The sequence below is a fragment of the Rhipicephalus sanguineus genome, chromosome 8 (genome assembly GCF_013339695.2).
Source record: "Rhipicephalus sanguineus isolate Rsan-2018 chromosome 8, BIME_Rsan_1.4, whole genome shotgun sequence".
Lineage (NCBI taxonomy): Eukaryota > Metazoa > Arthropoda > Arachnida > Ixodida > Ixodidae > Rhipicephalus > Rhipicephalus sanguineus.
In genome coordinates this window covers 48,603,268-48,616,006 of record NC_051183.1, presented here as the reverse complement: position 1 = coordinate 48,616,006, position 12,739 = coordinate 48,603,268, and the positions used below count along the sequence as shown (strand labels likewise).

At 43.7% G+C, this 12,739-nt stretch overlaps 1 protein-coding gene across 2 annotated transcripts in view; it reads right to left on the bottom strand.

The window, feature by feature from the left end:
* LOC119401848 (TBC1 domain family member 15) overlaps positions 1–12,739 on the bottom strand; it is a 66,161-nt gene that overhangs the window by 49,378 nt on the left and 4,044 nt on the right. Inside the window, exons 1-4 of one of the 2 annotated variants that reach the window (XM_049418404.1) lie at positions 10,621–10,723; positions 5,896–5,985; positions 4,601–4,763; positions 3,348–3,594 (exon numbers count right to left, since the gene is read on the bottom strand). In XM_049418404.1, coding sequence (XP_049274361.1) covers positions 3,348–3,594; positions 4,601–4,763; positions 5,896–5,985; positions 10,621–10,722 — 602 coding nt within the window. In that variant the 5' untranslated portion in view covers position 10,723. Of the gene's footprint in view, positions 1–3,347; positions 3,595–4,600; positions 4,764–5,895; positions 5,986–10,620; positions 10,724–12,739 lie in introns of those variants that run through there. The other variant, XM_049418405.1, reaches the window with a different exon arrangement.

The following is a 12,739-nucleotide window of genomic DNA, read 5'->3' as shown; positions in this document are numbered from 1 at the left end:
ACAAACAATTATGCAACCCCAGTGTCACACGGCCACGTTTGGTCGTGATCGGGCTTGATCTGGATCGAATTTCTTGATCGCGATTGGCTCCTTTACGCAAGCTGCAGAAAGGAGCCAATCACCGTAGACAAATCAGACCGCGATCAGGCTTAACAGTGAACAGCAATGCACCGTGTGACCCTGGTACAAGTAACCAAGCAAAGGGCAGTAAAAAAGAAGGCAGAGCCCAGCTCACTCACCAGTTTTCGTGCCGTCATTCAAAAGCTCCCGCCGCTCCCGCTTGGCCTTAAGGAACAGGTTCTGCCACTGCTTCTTCACCTCGGCGAGGCACCGACCGCCCGTCGTCGGGTGGTGCCGGTTCAAAATGTCCGTCACCTCCTTCCAGCCTTCCAACTTGTCCTTCTTGCTCATGCCCTCCCCCAGCCGGGGGTTGATCAGTGCCCTCCGGTTCTTAAGCAACTCCAGCAGTTCCATCTTCTCCTCCGTGGGCCAGTGCGGACCCCTCCGGCGCACGTGGGGCATGGGACCAGGGTAGCTGCTTCCGGGCTGCCCGGGCGCCTGGCTCCGCACATCGCTTATGACCAGGCCGCTCGCAGACCAGGCCACTTGCGGCTCTCCCACGAGCGTGGGGGAGGGCGAGGCCGGCGGGGGCACCGTCTGCTGCACCACGAGCCGCACGGGGCGCGGCTCTTCGATCGGTGGGTGACTCCCCTGGCTCAGGAGGAGCCGCATGGCCTGCTGGGGCACTAGCCGCGTCTGGCCGTCTGGCTGGCTCTGGACGATCACGTTGGGCGCCCGGGAAACGAAAAGCTGAATGGCCTGTGCAGCGGGCTTCGATGCGACGGGCCTAGCGGGAGCGGCGGTGGCTACCGTCTTGGAAACGTTGTTCGCGGGTTGGCTCGGCGGGCGGCTCGGAGCTTTTTCGGTGGCTTGCTCGCTGGCTTGGCTCGAGTCGTCCGGCTGCTGGCGGGGAGTCGTGAGGACGAGGCAGTACGGGTCCGCCGGGTCGCTCCTTTCGGACGGCAGGGTCCCGGGAAGGAAAAGGTCCGCAGCAGACGGCGAAAGCGGAGAATTACTGTCTCGTCTCGCTCTTTCTCGAACTGCTAGTGGGTCGCATCGTTTTTTTTGTTTTTGGCGGCCGCGAAAAACGGAGCGGGCGCCAGCGAAGTAGTCATCAAGCAACGCTCGCCGGGAGAAAAAAAAAGAAAGAGTATGGCACAGAAGCAGACGTTAGATGAAGTTGTTTAGAGATGTCATCTCAATCGTTAAAGAGAAGCAGACAACGTGCACCTTCGTGAAAGTAATAAAGACCGCAAACTTTTTTGCTCTTTCTCTCTTCATTTCGCTGGCAACGTCAGCCAAAAGGCAGTGCAAATGAGATTGTTTGACTGAAACGTTCACCTGCTAAGTAGCAAAGAAAACTTCACCGTGCGCAGTCTCATGGGAGCTCACTGCTGGCAAAATGCTCTTAGGCTGTACTTTTCATGCCTCCTTTCATCATGCCCATGCCACATCCCGCATCAACACAGCAGTGCCACCCAAATGGGAGCAATATCGCTGCACAGATTTGTAACACACAGCATGCAAGACACAATCCTACGTGCTAGGTTCTTCTTGCGGCATGCAACTTTCCGAAGAGAGTACCAGAAGTCATTACCAGAAAAATATGTTTTGTCAAGAAAGGAAGCCGACCAAGCTCCAATAAAAGCCGCCTGGTGAATTTTTTTCCAATGATTGTAACGTATTTCAGCACAGTTTGCACTGTACCATTACCATTGCCACTTCCATTCTACATGCATAGTTGACAGCAGGAGGCATCAGTAAGTGATAACAGTAATGCTCCGCTAAGGATGCCTGGTAGTCAAGAAAAAATTGAGAAAGATCACCTAATGGATTATAAAAACAAAAGTGCCCTTTCGGACATGGAATTGACCCAGAGCAATGTCGTCAATCTAGCATGTATTTCCGTGCTCTAACACTGCACACCCGGTACTTTCGGGTCATGAAAGTCATGCGAGCTATTAGCATGACATAGCATTCTTGATGGGAAAGAGGAGAGCACAGAGCTTTCAAGGAAGAAAGTACTACCAAGCCAGATGACAATTATTGTTGTGGGACCAAAAATAGTCCCCAAATGGTGCGAATTCTTCCAAGTGTCACCCAGCTACACCCCACAACAGCACTTACTTTGTATGGCTTACCAATCTGCACAGTCATCACAGCGAGTTCACTGAACTCATCATTCGCACACCTCCCACACCACTCAAACAAAAGTCGCTCGCTTCAGTTATTTTTCTGCTTCAGAGCGCTGTATCCTAGACACGTAGTCACACAGACACTCACAAGCAACACGCCACAATATTCAGGTAATGCAACAAGCATTTTCACAATGCAAATAAACGGTACGACCACAAGAGCAACACTGAAGCGCGACTCGCCATCTTTTCCAGCATGGGTTGCTAATGATGTTCAAATATAAAAAATGACGGTTCAGACAACGTTCTGTGTCCGCTGACATGATCTGTGCAAAGCAGTGGACTCTGCTGTGACTGAGACATACACCCCATGGCGCGACCTGAATAAGTACTTCAGAATGCTAGAAGAGTGTAAAGGGTCAACCTTTCCAGTGATGGAGTGTGCCAAACTTTTTTTCTGACCATCCTTCAACACGTTAGGGTGTGTTAACAGGGTGTGTAAAAGGTTGTAAAGGGTGTTATCTCATACACCTTTATGCAATGTGGTGTGAAAAGGGTGTTATTTCATACACCCTGATGTAAGAGGGTGTGTAAAGGGTGTCATCACAAACACTTTTTTTCCATTGGAAAGTTCAGCGATGTGCCCGTTTCCATATTTTTGTGCGTATGAGTCGCACCAAATGTCAGTAAACTTTTAACTATGTCTGAGTGCGAGTTGCAGGCAAATCTCGCATAAAAATGTAACTTCACTGCTGCGCATGAGACTGACAACACAAAGTCGCACTTTAGGGCCATAGTGGTGGAGCGCTCCAGAAATTTCGACCAGCTGGGGTTCTTAACGTGCACCAAGTCTAAGCACATGGGACTTCAGCATTTCGCCTCAACCGAAATGTGGCTGTCGCATCCGGGATCCAATCCTGTGACCTTCGGGTCACTTTTGCCCCATAACCTCTAGACCACAGCAGCGGCCAATAAGGAAGCTGTAGGTTCGCGCTCGTGTTGACTATCATTTCAGCCATCCTCTACATTTCACGCCATTTCTATTCTTTGAGAGGAAACCTCCTGCCCCGGTTCACCCCTCACCCACACAAAACAAAAAAGAACGTGCAGACAGGTAAGCGAAGAAACCATCATCACTTTGGTTCAGCTCACCTTTTGAAGGAAATGTGTTCGTGTAGGGCTCGAATGAAGTGCTCGTAGCGGCGCTCGATGAAAATGAAGGTGGGCAGGCGCGTGCCGTCACTGAGGTTCAGCGTGAGCTCATGCGTGTCGGCCACTTGGCGGCACCGGTATGAGGTGATGTCGGTTACCTCGAACGTGACAATGCAGTGCGGCCCAGAAGTGGGAGAGTCGCCACTGGCAGAGGAGGTGCCGTTCTCCTTCTTGATCTTCACCGAGTCTAGGATGGTGGGATCACGAATTAGTAACCGTGCCGAACGCTGCCGTGCTTGTAGTCAATTGTCAACTGAAGAACACTAATGTGAAACAATGAATGGGTTTAGATTGATAAGGTGTACTACGAGGACTCTGATGTTGTTCGTTTCACCATCGTAGGCTTATTAAAACCAGCGACACGAGCTACGACTGTATGAGAACACCAACAATCTGAAACACATGAGAAGTGCTTGACGCTATAAAAATGAGCAAATATGATTGGATGGAATGTGTATGCCAATTCTCTCTGGGTGGACCTTGTACTTATAGTTTGCTTGTAATAGACAATGGTGCGACATGGCAGATGACGAATACATCACTGTGAACCAGAGTTGCCAGTTCCACTTGCAATAAGCGGATTTGGGCTTCTTTTTTCGCCGAGCCGCTTGTCGCGTTTTTTGGGCTTATTGCCATTTTTCCAGCAAATATAGTTATTTTAGTAATTTTCATGTTCACCAATAGCATGTTTGTCGTTCACCAATATTTGTCGATGACTTTGTGTAGTTGAGTGTTGTAGTCAAACATTCATTGGGGGAATCAACAAGTCAAGTTAATCGTGCACTGGCAAACGTGCATGATTCAACCTAATGGAGACTAACAATGTTAAAAGTAAATATGTGCTTTCATTCATAGTTGCGCATAGTTTTGCTGTACAAAATAGTTAGTGATTTTTTCAACTCTCCTTTGTACTTGAGCGACATTTTTTATTATAATTAAAAATATTTTCAAGAATGGGAAAATTCGTTAAATTTCCACTTCTTCAGGGCTTCTTCGCAAAAGATGCGCCACTTTTTTGCGGGCTTCTTTTGTGATGGTTATTTGATTGTTAGCTTGGTAGCATCTGGCAACTCTACTGCGAGCCGAAGCGAGTGGCATTGCTGGCACTGAACGTCTGGTGTGGGTCGGCTCAGGAATGAGTGATGGAGGTACGGCAATCGAGAAAGCTCACAGAGACACATCGTGAAACCTACCGAGTGACTGGCTCTTGTCCTTGCCACCAACGTGGTATGAGACGGCACTGTCAGCGCTCAGGTCCTCCCAAACGCCGGCGGAGTTTTCGTCATACCGCTGCTGCTGCTCCTTGGTGGCCGATGCTGGCGGATAAGCCGTCCACGTCACAACATGTCCGTGCTTCTGAGCATCCAACAGAGAGAGTCAAGAAGAGGGAGCACATGTGAGAGGCGGGGCCGTGCACTGCTTCAAACTTGACATACTCCATTGCGTAATATTTCTTAAACGGGGAATGCTGTGCTCAAAAGCTTTTTTTTTAAACGGACACTAAAGTGAAACAAAATTACTTTAGATTGATAAATTATACTGCGAGAACTCTAGTGTTGTTAATTTCACCACCATAGCTTTATTAATAGATCAAAAAATCATTGTCAAATGTTTTTAATGGTGACGGTCACAGATTTTAAAGCGGTTTTCATATTTTGGCCACATTGACTGAACAAGATTTCCTGAAAATCGGTATGTTAAGTCTCTCACTCCCTCAGAAGATAATGTACTTTATTTTTACTAAATAGAAACTGTGTAGGCTCTAGTAGACACCATTAAAATCTATACCGGCATGGAGACTGGTGCGGAAACTTCAATGTGGCGTCGTCACCCGCATCTTTTTGCATGTCTTTTTGAAACAAGCGTGGTGTTGCTGGTATCATGAAAGAGTAATTTACTAACACGAGAAAAATCATTTTGCTCTTTAGGGTCCCTTAAGTTCTCGGTGAACCTTGAGGAAGCTGGCTGAGTTCGTGTACATTTGTGTGCCAATTTCAAGTATGCGATTATTTTTCTAGTACAATACGTAGTTCTTAAAACATCAAACATTCCACGTGCCGTTTTGGAGCAAAAGTTTGTCTTAGATGAGGGAGTTACCGAGTAAATCAGCATACCAGAATTATCTCGAATGAGAAATGTATGCAAGAAAACAAGAATGGATATTCTAAACCCATCTGAACAGAAGTTATGGTAGGTTGAAGATTTGCGACTGAAATGCCAGCTTGCTCTTGCATCAAAAGACTCATTTGTGAATGTTTAGCATACTATATCAGAAAAACAAACGGTTTAAAAGAAGGACGCCATCAACATGGATAATCTTTTTCATTTAGGTCGTAGTGCCCTTTACACATCACAATGAAACTTGAGGACGAATTCGCTCGAACTAGCCTACTATAGAAACACAGAACTACAACATGTGTGCAGTTTTTCCCTCAATCCTGTGATTGTGCACCGGAATCGCCAGCAATCTGCTGCATCCCCAACTCACCTCTTTTGTGATTTCCAGCTTCCCGGATATCGTCTCCTCGCCGCGCGAACTGAGCATGCGTACGGACACATTGTCTTGTGTGTAGCTTAACTGCACAAGAAGGAAAAAACAATCACAACAAAATTTAGTAAGAGTGCACTTTCCTAAGTGAACATGATTATTAGAGACAAATGGTCACCTTATTAAGAGAAAAAGAAATGGACCTGGGCAGGTGACATCACGAGAAGGACAGACAAGAAGCAGTCCATTATATCAACTGAAAGTAAATCAAAATATGGGAAGCACGGCCAAGAATGGCAAAGGGTTATGTGGAGCAACGAAATGAAGAAATCTGTAGGCATGAAAGTGAATTAACTCATGCAGGAAAGGGAGGACTGAAATCAATGGGAGAAGCCCTCATACTGCAGTGGACAGAAAATAGGCTGATGATGAAGATGACCCCCAAAATTAGAGTGGTTATCCTTTCATTCTAGAAATGAGTAAATAATAAACAATTCCAAATAGTGAATACTCTAACTGAATTCAACATGAATCAAACAGCAAGGACTATTCAGTTGTTTTGAATTTTTAACGTTCGAACGCTCCTGCAGAAAATTCTACTTCAGAATTTCACTGCCGAATGTTATCTCATTTGGCAGCAGCAAGAAATCCAAATAACACCTGTTGCCTTCAGTGTGAGACAAACATGAGCCCCTTGGTGATCAGTCAAAAGTAATTTTGTGTTAAAGTTAAATTCTGGTGTTTTGTAATATTTAAAGGTGTGCAAACAAGACAAGAAACCAAAGAAAGTCACAAACATCACCTTGTCTCATTTGTACATCTTTTTTTTCTATTGGGTGTGTCCAGATAAGATCGAACACGAGGTCCCGGTCACCATTCCCGATTGTGATGAAATTAACTGCAGGTCTAGGCATTACACCCAGAACAATGGTTTCGCAGTTAGTTTTGCGAAAAAAAATTTTGTTCGCCTGAAAAAAAATATACAAATTTTGGCCGCAAAAAACGCTTTTCCACCAATTTCGTGATTTCTGAATTTTGAGCGCACCTAGGGAAAAAACGGTGCACTTCTTCGTCACAATATTTATTCCCCTTAAAGAACAAGTGAAACACAATCTTATGAGGCTATTATTTTCCTTGCTTGTCGAAGCACTTTTGAAGAAAAAAATCACAAACTTGGCAAATCGCACAAAATACCTGTATTTCAGGAATTTATTGCTGCAAGCACGTTAAAGTGAGGATAATAAAAATTGGTACATATTAACTTTGATACTCTCGCTCTCTTTTAAAATAATTTGCGTGGTTTTACCGCGCTCCGTTTTACTCGATAATTGGGCTGAAACGTAAGTGATTTACCAAAAACGCCGAACTTTGAAAATGATTTTCTCAAAAAGGCCATTTTTAATTTTTTTTAAAATCTCTCTGATTGAAGTCAAGGGCGTCATCTACCATTGTGCAGAAAAAAACGTTGCATTATTTTGGTTGCTAACAAGTTATAGTGCGTCACATGTGACCATGCCAGCCTAGCGGCCGCGTCGTTCGTTATGTGCTGAAACTCGGATATAAGTTACTCAAAATACTTGTGCGTGATATAATCACAAATCAGCAGCTCCACACCAACAAATGCGCAGTCCGGTGTCATGGTTCAGCAAGCTTTGTCTTGCGATCAGCCGCTTGACAAACCCGCAGCAGCGGCCGCTCGATACTGCGGGCACTCACGTTACATGAGTGCCGCTTCGACGGCGGATGAGCTCCGCCTGCGCGCGAAAACTACGCTAAGAGGACGAATGAGAGAAGGAATGCATCACTGTGAAAGATAAAGGCCGTTAAGTGCCAACAAATGTCATAGTATGCAACGAAAACACTGCCGGCGATTTCCTAGTGAGCGCCTCCAGTAGTGCGCTCATGTGTTGCTTTCTCTCTTCTGATGGGCTAAAGATAATTAGGTTCATTCTATGAGCAACATATGACACAAAATAAAGCCATTGACATCTAAAGAAAGCTGTCATACTTGCTTCCGATGGTCGAGCAACTCAAACTGCAGTTGTTCATCTCGTGCCAGAACACTTGTGTCAGCCGGCTGTGAAAAGAAGTGTGTCCAAGTCCTTTGCTTCATTAAAGAACCGCTTTTACAATACTGTATTGTTGTGCGTCCGCAGATAGAATATTCAACGCAAGTCGAGCGCTTATCACGATATTATGCGGCTTCGGGCATAACAGCAGGGGAAAAAAATACATCCGTGCTGTATTGAAGGCGCTCACTGGGAAATCGCCGGCAGTGCTTTCGTTGCATACTATGACATTTGTTGGCACTTAACGGCCTTTAACTTTCACAGTGATGCATTCCTTATCTCATTCGTCCTCTTAGCGTCGTTTTCGCGCGCAGGCGGAGCTCGTCCGCCGTCAAAGCGGCACTCATGTAACATGAGTGCCCGCAGTATCGAGCGGCCGCTGCTGCGGGTTTGTCAAGCGGCTGATCGCAAGACAAAGCTTGCTGAACCATGACACCGGACTGCGCATTTGTTGGTGTGGAGCTGCTGATTTGTGATTATGTCACGTACAAGTATTTTGAGCAACTTATATCAGAGTTTCAGCACATAACGAACGACGCGGCCGCTAGGCTGGCATGGTCACATGTGACGCACTATAACTTGTTAGCAACCAAAATAATGCAACGTTTTTTTCTGCACAATGGTAGATGACGCCCTTGACTTCAATCAGAGAGATTTAAAAAAAATTAAAAATGGCCTTTTTCAGAAAATCATTTTCAAAGTTCGGCGTTTTTGGTAAATCACTTACGTTTCAGCCCAATTATCGAGTAAAACGGAGCGCGGTAAAACCACGCAAATTATTTTAAAAAAGAGCGAAAGTATCAAAGTTAATATGTACCAATTTTTATTATCCTCACTTTAACGTGCTTGCAGCAATAAATTCCTGAAATACAGGTATTTTGTGCGATTTGCCAAGTTTGTGATTTTTTTCTTCAAAAGTGCTTCGACAAGCAAGGAAAATAATAGACTCATAAGATTGTGTTTCACTTGTTCTTTAAGGGGAATAAATATTGTGACGAAGAAGTGCACCGTTTTTTCCCTAGGTGCGCTCAAAATTCAGAAATCGCGAAATTGGCGGAAAAGCGTTTTTTGCGGCCAAAATTTGTATATTTTTTTTCAGGCGAACAAAATTTTTTTCGCAAAACTAACTGCGAAACCATTGTTCTGGGTGTAATGCCTAGACCTGCAGTAAATTTCATCACAATCGGGAATGGTGACCGGGACCTCGTGTTTGATCTTATCTGGACACACCCTATTGTGAAACCTTACCAAACTTGCCAGGCTGACAATTGCGGGGTTTTTCGTGTCAAAACCATGACATGATCAGAAGGCACATTGTAGCGAGGGACTACTGATTAATTTGAACAAGTTCTTCCTTGCGCACATACAAATCTAAGTATGCTGTCATTTTTTCCAATTTGTCCTCATCAATATGCAGTCGCTGCACTAGCCAGGATGGCCAAATGGACTAGTTGATGATTCATGATATTGGTTTACAGCACAGATGAAAATGGACGAAAATGACAGAGACTAGCACAGCAGGAATCGAACCAGTGTCCTCGTGCTAAGCATAATGACACGGGCCATAGCTGCTGCGCCATTAAGGTGAGTCAGGTTTAGTGTGCAACATATACATCTAAGCAATGTTGCCAGTTCGACTTATAATAAGCAGATTTTGGGCTTCTTTTTTCACTGAATTACTTACTGAATTTTCTCGTCGCATGATGAGTTTTTTTGGGCTTACGTTTTTCTACAAATATAGTTACTGTAGTGTACAGGGGGAGAAATTCGGCCTTGTTGGCAGGATATGAGGAAAAAATTTAGCGCAAAATGACACAAGGACAAAAAGGGAGGGCACAACACGTGCGCTAGCGCACGTGTTGTGTCCTCCCTTTTGCGTCATTTTGCGCTAAATTTTTTCCTATTGTGTCATCACATTCACTAATAGCGTGTTTGCCAATGACTGTGTAGCTGGGCGCTGAAATCAAGCATACGTTAAGGGAGTCACAAAACGTTACCAAGTCACTGGAAAATATGCGTTGAATGAACAGAACAATACCCTGAGACAGCTAAATAGTAAAGATATATTTTCGTTCACAATTGTATGCATTCCCATTCATATACTCACTCATAGTTCGGTGTATTTTGCCATGTATTTTCGCTGCACAAAGCTATTTAGGTTACTTTATTACCTACCCTTCATATATGAGCGACTTTTTTAATTGCAAACAAAAATATATTCAGTAACGCGAAAATTTATTAAATTTCTGCTTATTTTGGGCTTATTCACTAAACTCGCGCTGCTTTTTTTTAGACTTCTTTTGCGATGATTATTTGCTTGTTAGCTTGGCAGCATCTGGTTATTCCGCATGTAAGGTACATATCTATTGCAGCATTACTACAGCATTATTGCTGCAAGACACTAGTGCAAAAAAATCACACGTGCACAAGAGAGACACGACAGGCAAAGGCAAGTGCTGTTGTGTTTCTCTTTTGTGTATTCTTTACACTAGAGTCTTGCAGCAATAATGTCAAACCAACTAGCACAAAAAGCAGTCCTTCTTTGATATATTACTATTGGATGGATGTTAAACAATTAAGAGAGGGCACACAGGAAGTGAGCAAAAATTTAGAACGAGCAAACGGAAAACCAAGAAGAAAACGATTCTCTCCTTACCGGGTCAGAGTCGGGAAAACACGCTGGCTGACACGCGAGTTTTGTTTTCACTGAACGTGTCCACATATTCCACACCAACAGAGGCAACAGAGTGAGTGCCATTGACAGCCACAGCGACGAACAACAATGAGCGAATCTAGCGTCAAAAACGTTAAGCAGCGTAATAGACCAACATCCTGTTCTTTCTGTCCGCGGCATGAGCCGCACGCACACGAGAACCCGGTTGCAGAGCGCAGCAATCGAACTTTATCTTATCAGAGCAAAAGCCGTCACCCCCTCACCTCAACACCGCTCAAATACGCTACGCACACAGCATTTCAGCCCACTTGGTGTGAATATGCGTCATGCTCACAATGGAATGCGTGGAGACTAGAAGCGACAAAATAATAAATGAGTCACGCAAATCACGTATAAACGGTAGCAATACACAAAAAGAAGAGGATGTATTACAACTAGGTATTATCACAATGCGGCTTCGGCTTTCATGAACACATGCTTGGCCTCGTAGCGATAAGGTTGAATTTGTTCTTGATTGATGGTGACTTCACTCCAATGAGCAAGCCTTTTTTTAGCTTTCAACGAACCAAGAAAATAACTTTTGAAGAAATAGAAAGGAAAAACAGTTATAATTATAACAGACTGAAATACAGCAGAAAATTGATTTAAATCGCAGATATAATGAAAAAGATATCCATTCTAAATTCCTAGGCAAAACTTTTTTTTTACTGCTTATGTCAGAACGTATGCTCATAATGAATATATTTTGACAGCACAAGACCTAACTATAACAAGCTAGAGCCGTACTAGAGGAAGATAATGATGATTATTACATCAAATACAATTAAATCTATACAACCACCAATACCATCAGGAAAGCATATGGGGCAGCAGTGTTGCACTGAACTGCCTGTGACAAGTCGGCATGATGATATTGACTTTTTCTGTCGTTTACCTGGATCTGGCTGGTCATTTATCAGTACATAAGAAAGACGCGGCGATCTAAGTAACCAAATACTGAATGCTGGAAGCAGTGCTTTTTTTTTTATTCTCTGCAAAAATGAGAAAACGTTTTGAAAATTCTGATGTCACGTTGTAGTATACTCTAGTGCAGCGGTGGGGTCAGAAATTTATTTTCTGCGGAGGGGGTGCATTGATTTCCTTTATCCCCATTCGTGCATGTGTATACAAACTGCACAAATTTCAAGGGGGGAGGGGGGTTGAACCTCCCCAAGTACTAGGTTTATAGAACGCTATTCCAACAATCCATGTCGACTTTAGCCTTTAGTGTTCCTTTAACAAAATATGTGGAATGCAGAAGCAGGTTTTAGCTTTCTGAATCTGCACCATGAACTGACAACCCACTTAAACGCATTTCTCGCATCATTTTGAAGGAAATAAATGTGATGTGTTAGCACACATCTCATATAAACTCATTATATTGCATATGCGATTTATGCATAAGTTCTGCTCACAGTACAACTCATCAAAAAAATGCTGAGCAGCATACCATCCATCAAATATGCTCTCTATAAATGTCCTAAAAGATGCACTTAACATATCAATTATATCACATTGTGTTATTGAAGCATTGTCTTGTAAACTCTATTTTTTTTTCCTCACGTTTTTCGAACACGCTTGAAAAAAAAAATATTCACTGCCCACATTATCTGCCTTCTAGTGTCAGTATATTTTATCTGTTTCATCTCAAAGCAGATTAAACATATGTCAATCAATATTGTTTCTCAGTTACCATGTATTTATGCAGGAGGCCCAGTGTTAAAAAAAATTCAGGGAATGCTTAGCACTTCCCAAGAATGTGACTGTGAAAGCCTACTTGAACCTACTGTTGAACTTTATGCTGATCTAATGAACTTTATGATGAACGCTCTGTTGATGTGCTATTGAACTATATGTCCAAAATGCTGATGTCGTGTCGAACTTAGTGGTAGTACTTCTCAGACTGTATATTGAAATTTGGTTAAACTTTCTGTTAGGCTTCCGAAGAACTTTCCATTGACGATCATATACATTCTGCTGGCATTTACTAACAGTTATATTGACGTATGCAGAGCTTTCAAGCATTGTTTACCTTTAGCAAGAGTTGTAAGGAGCTGATGCT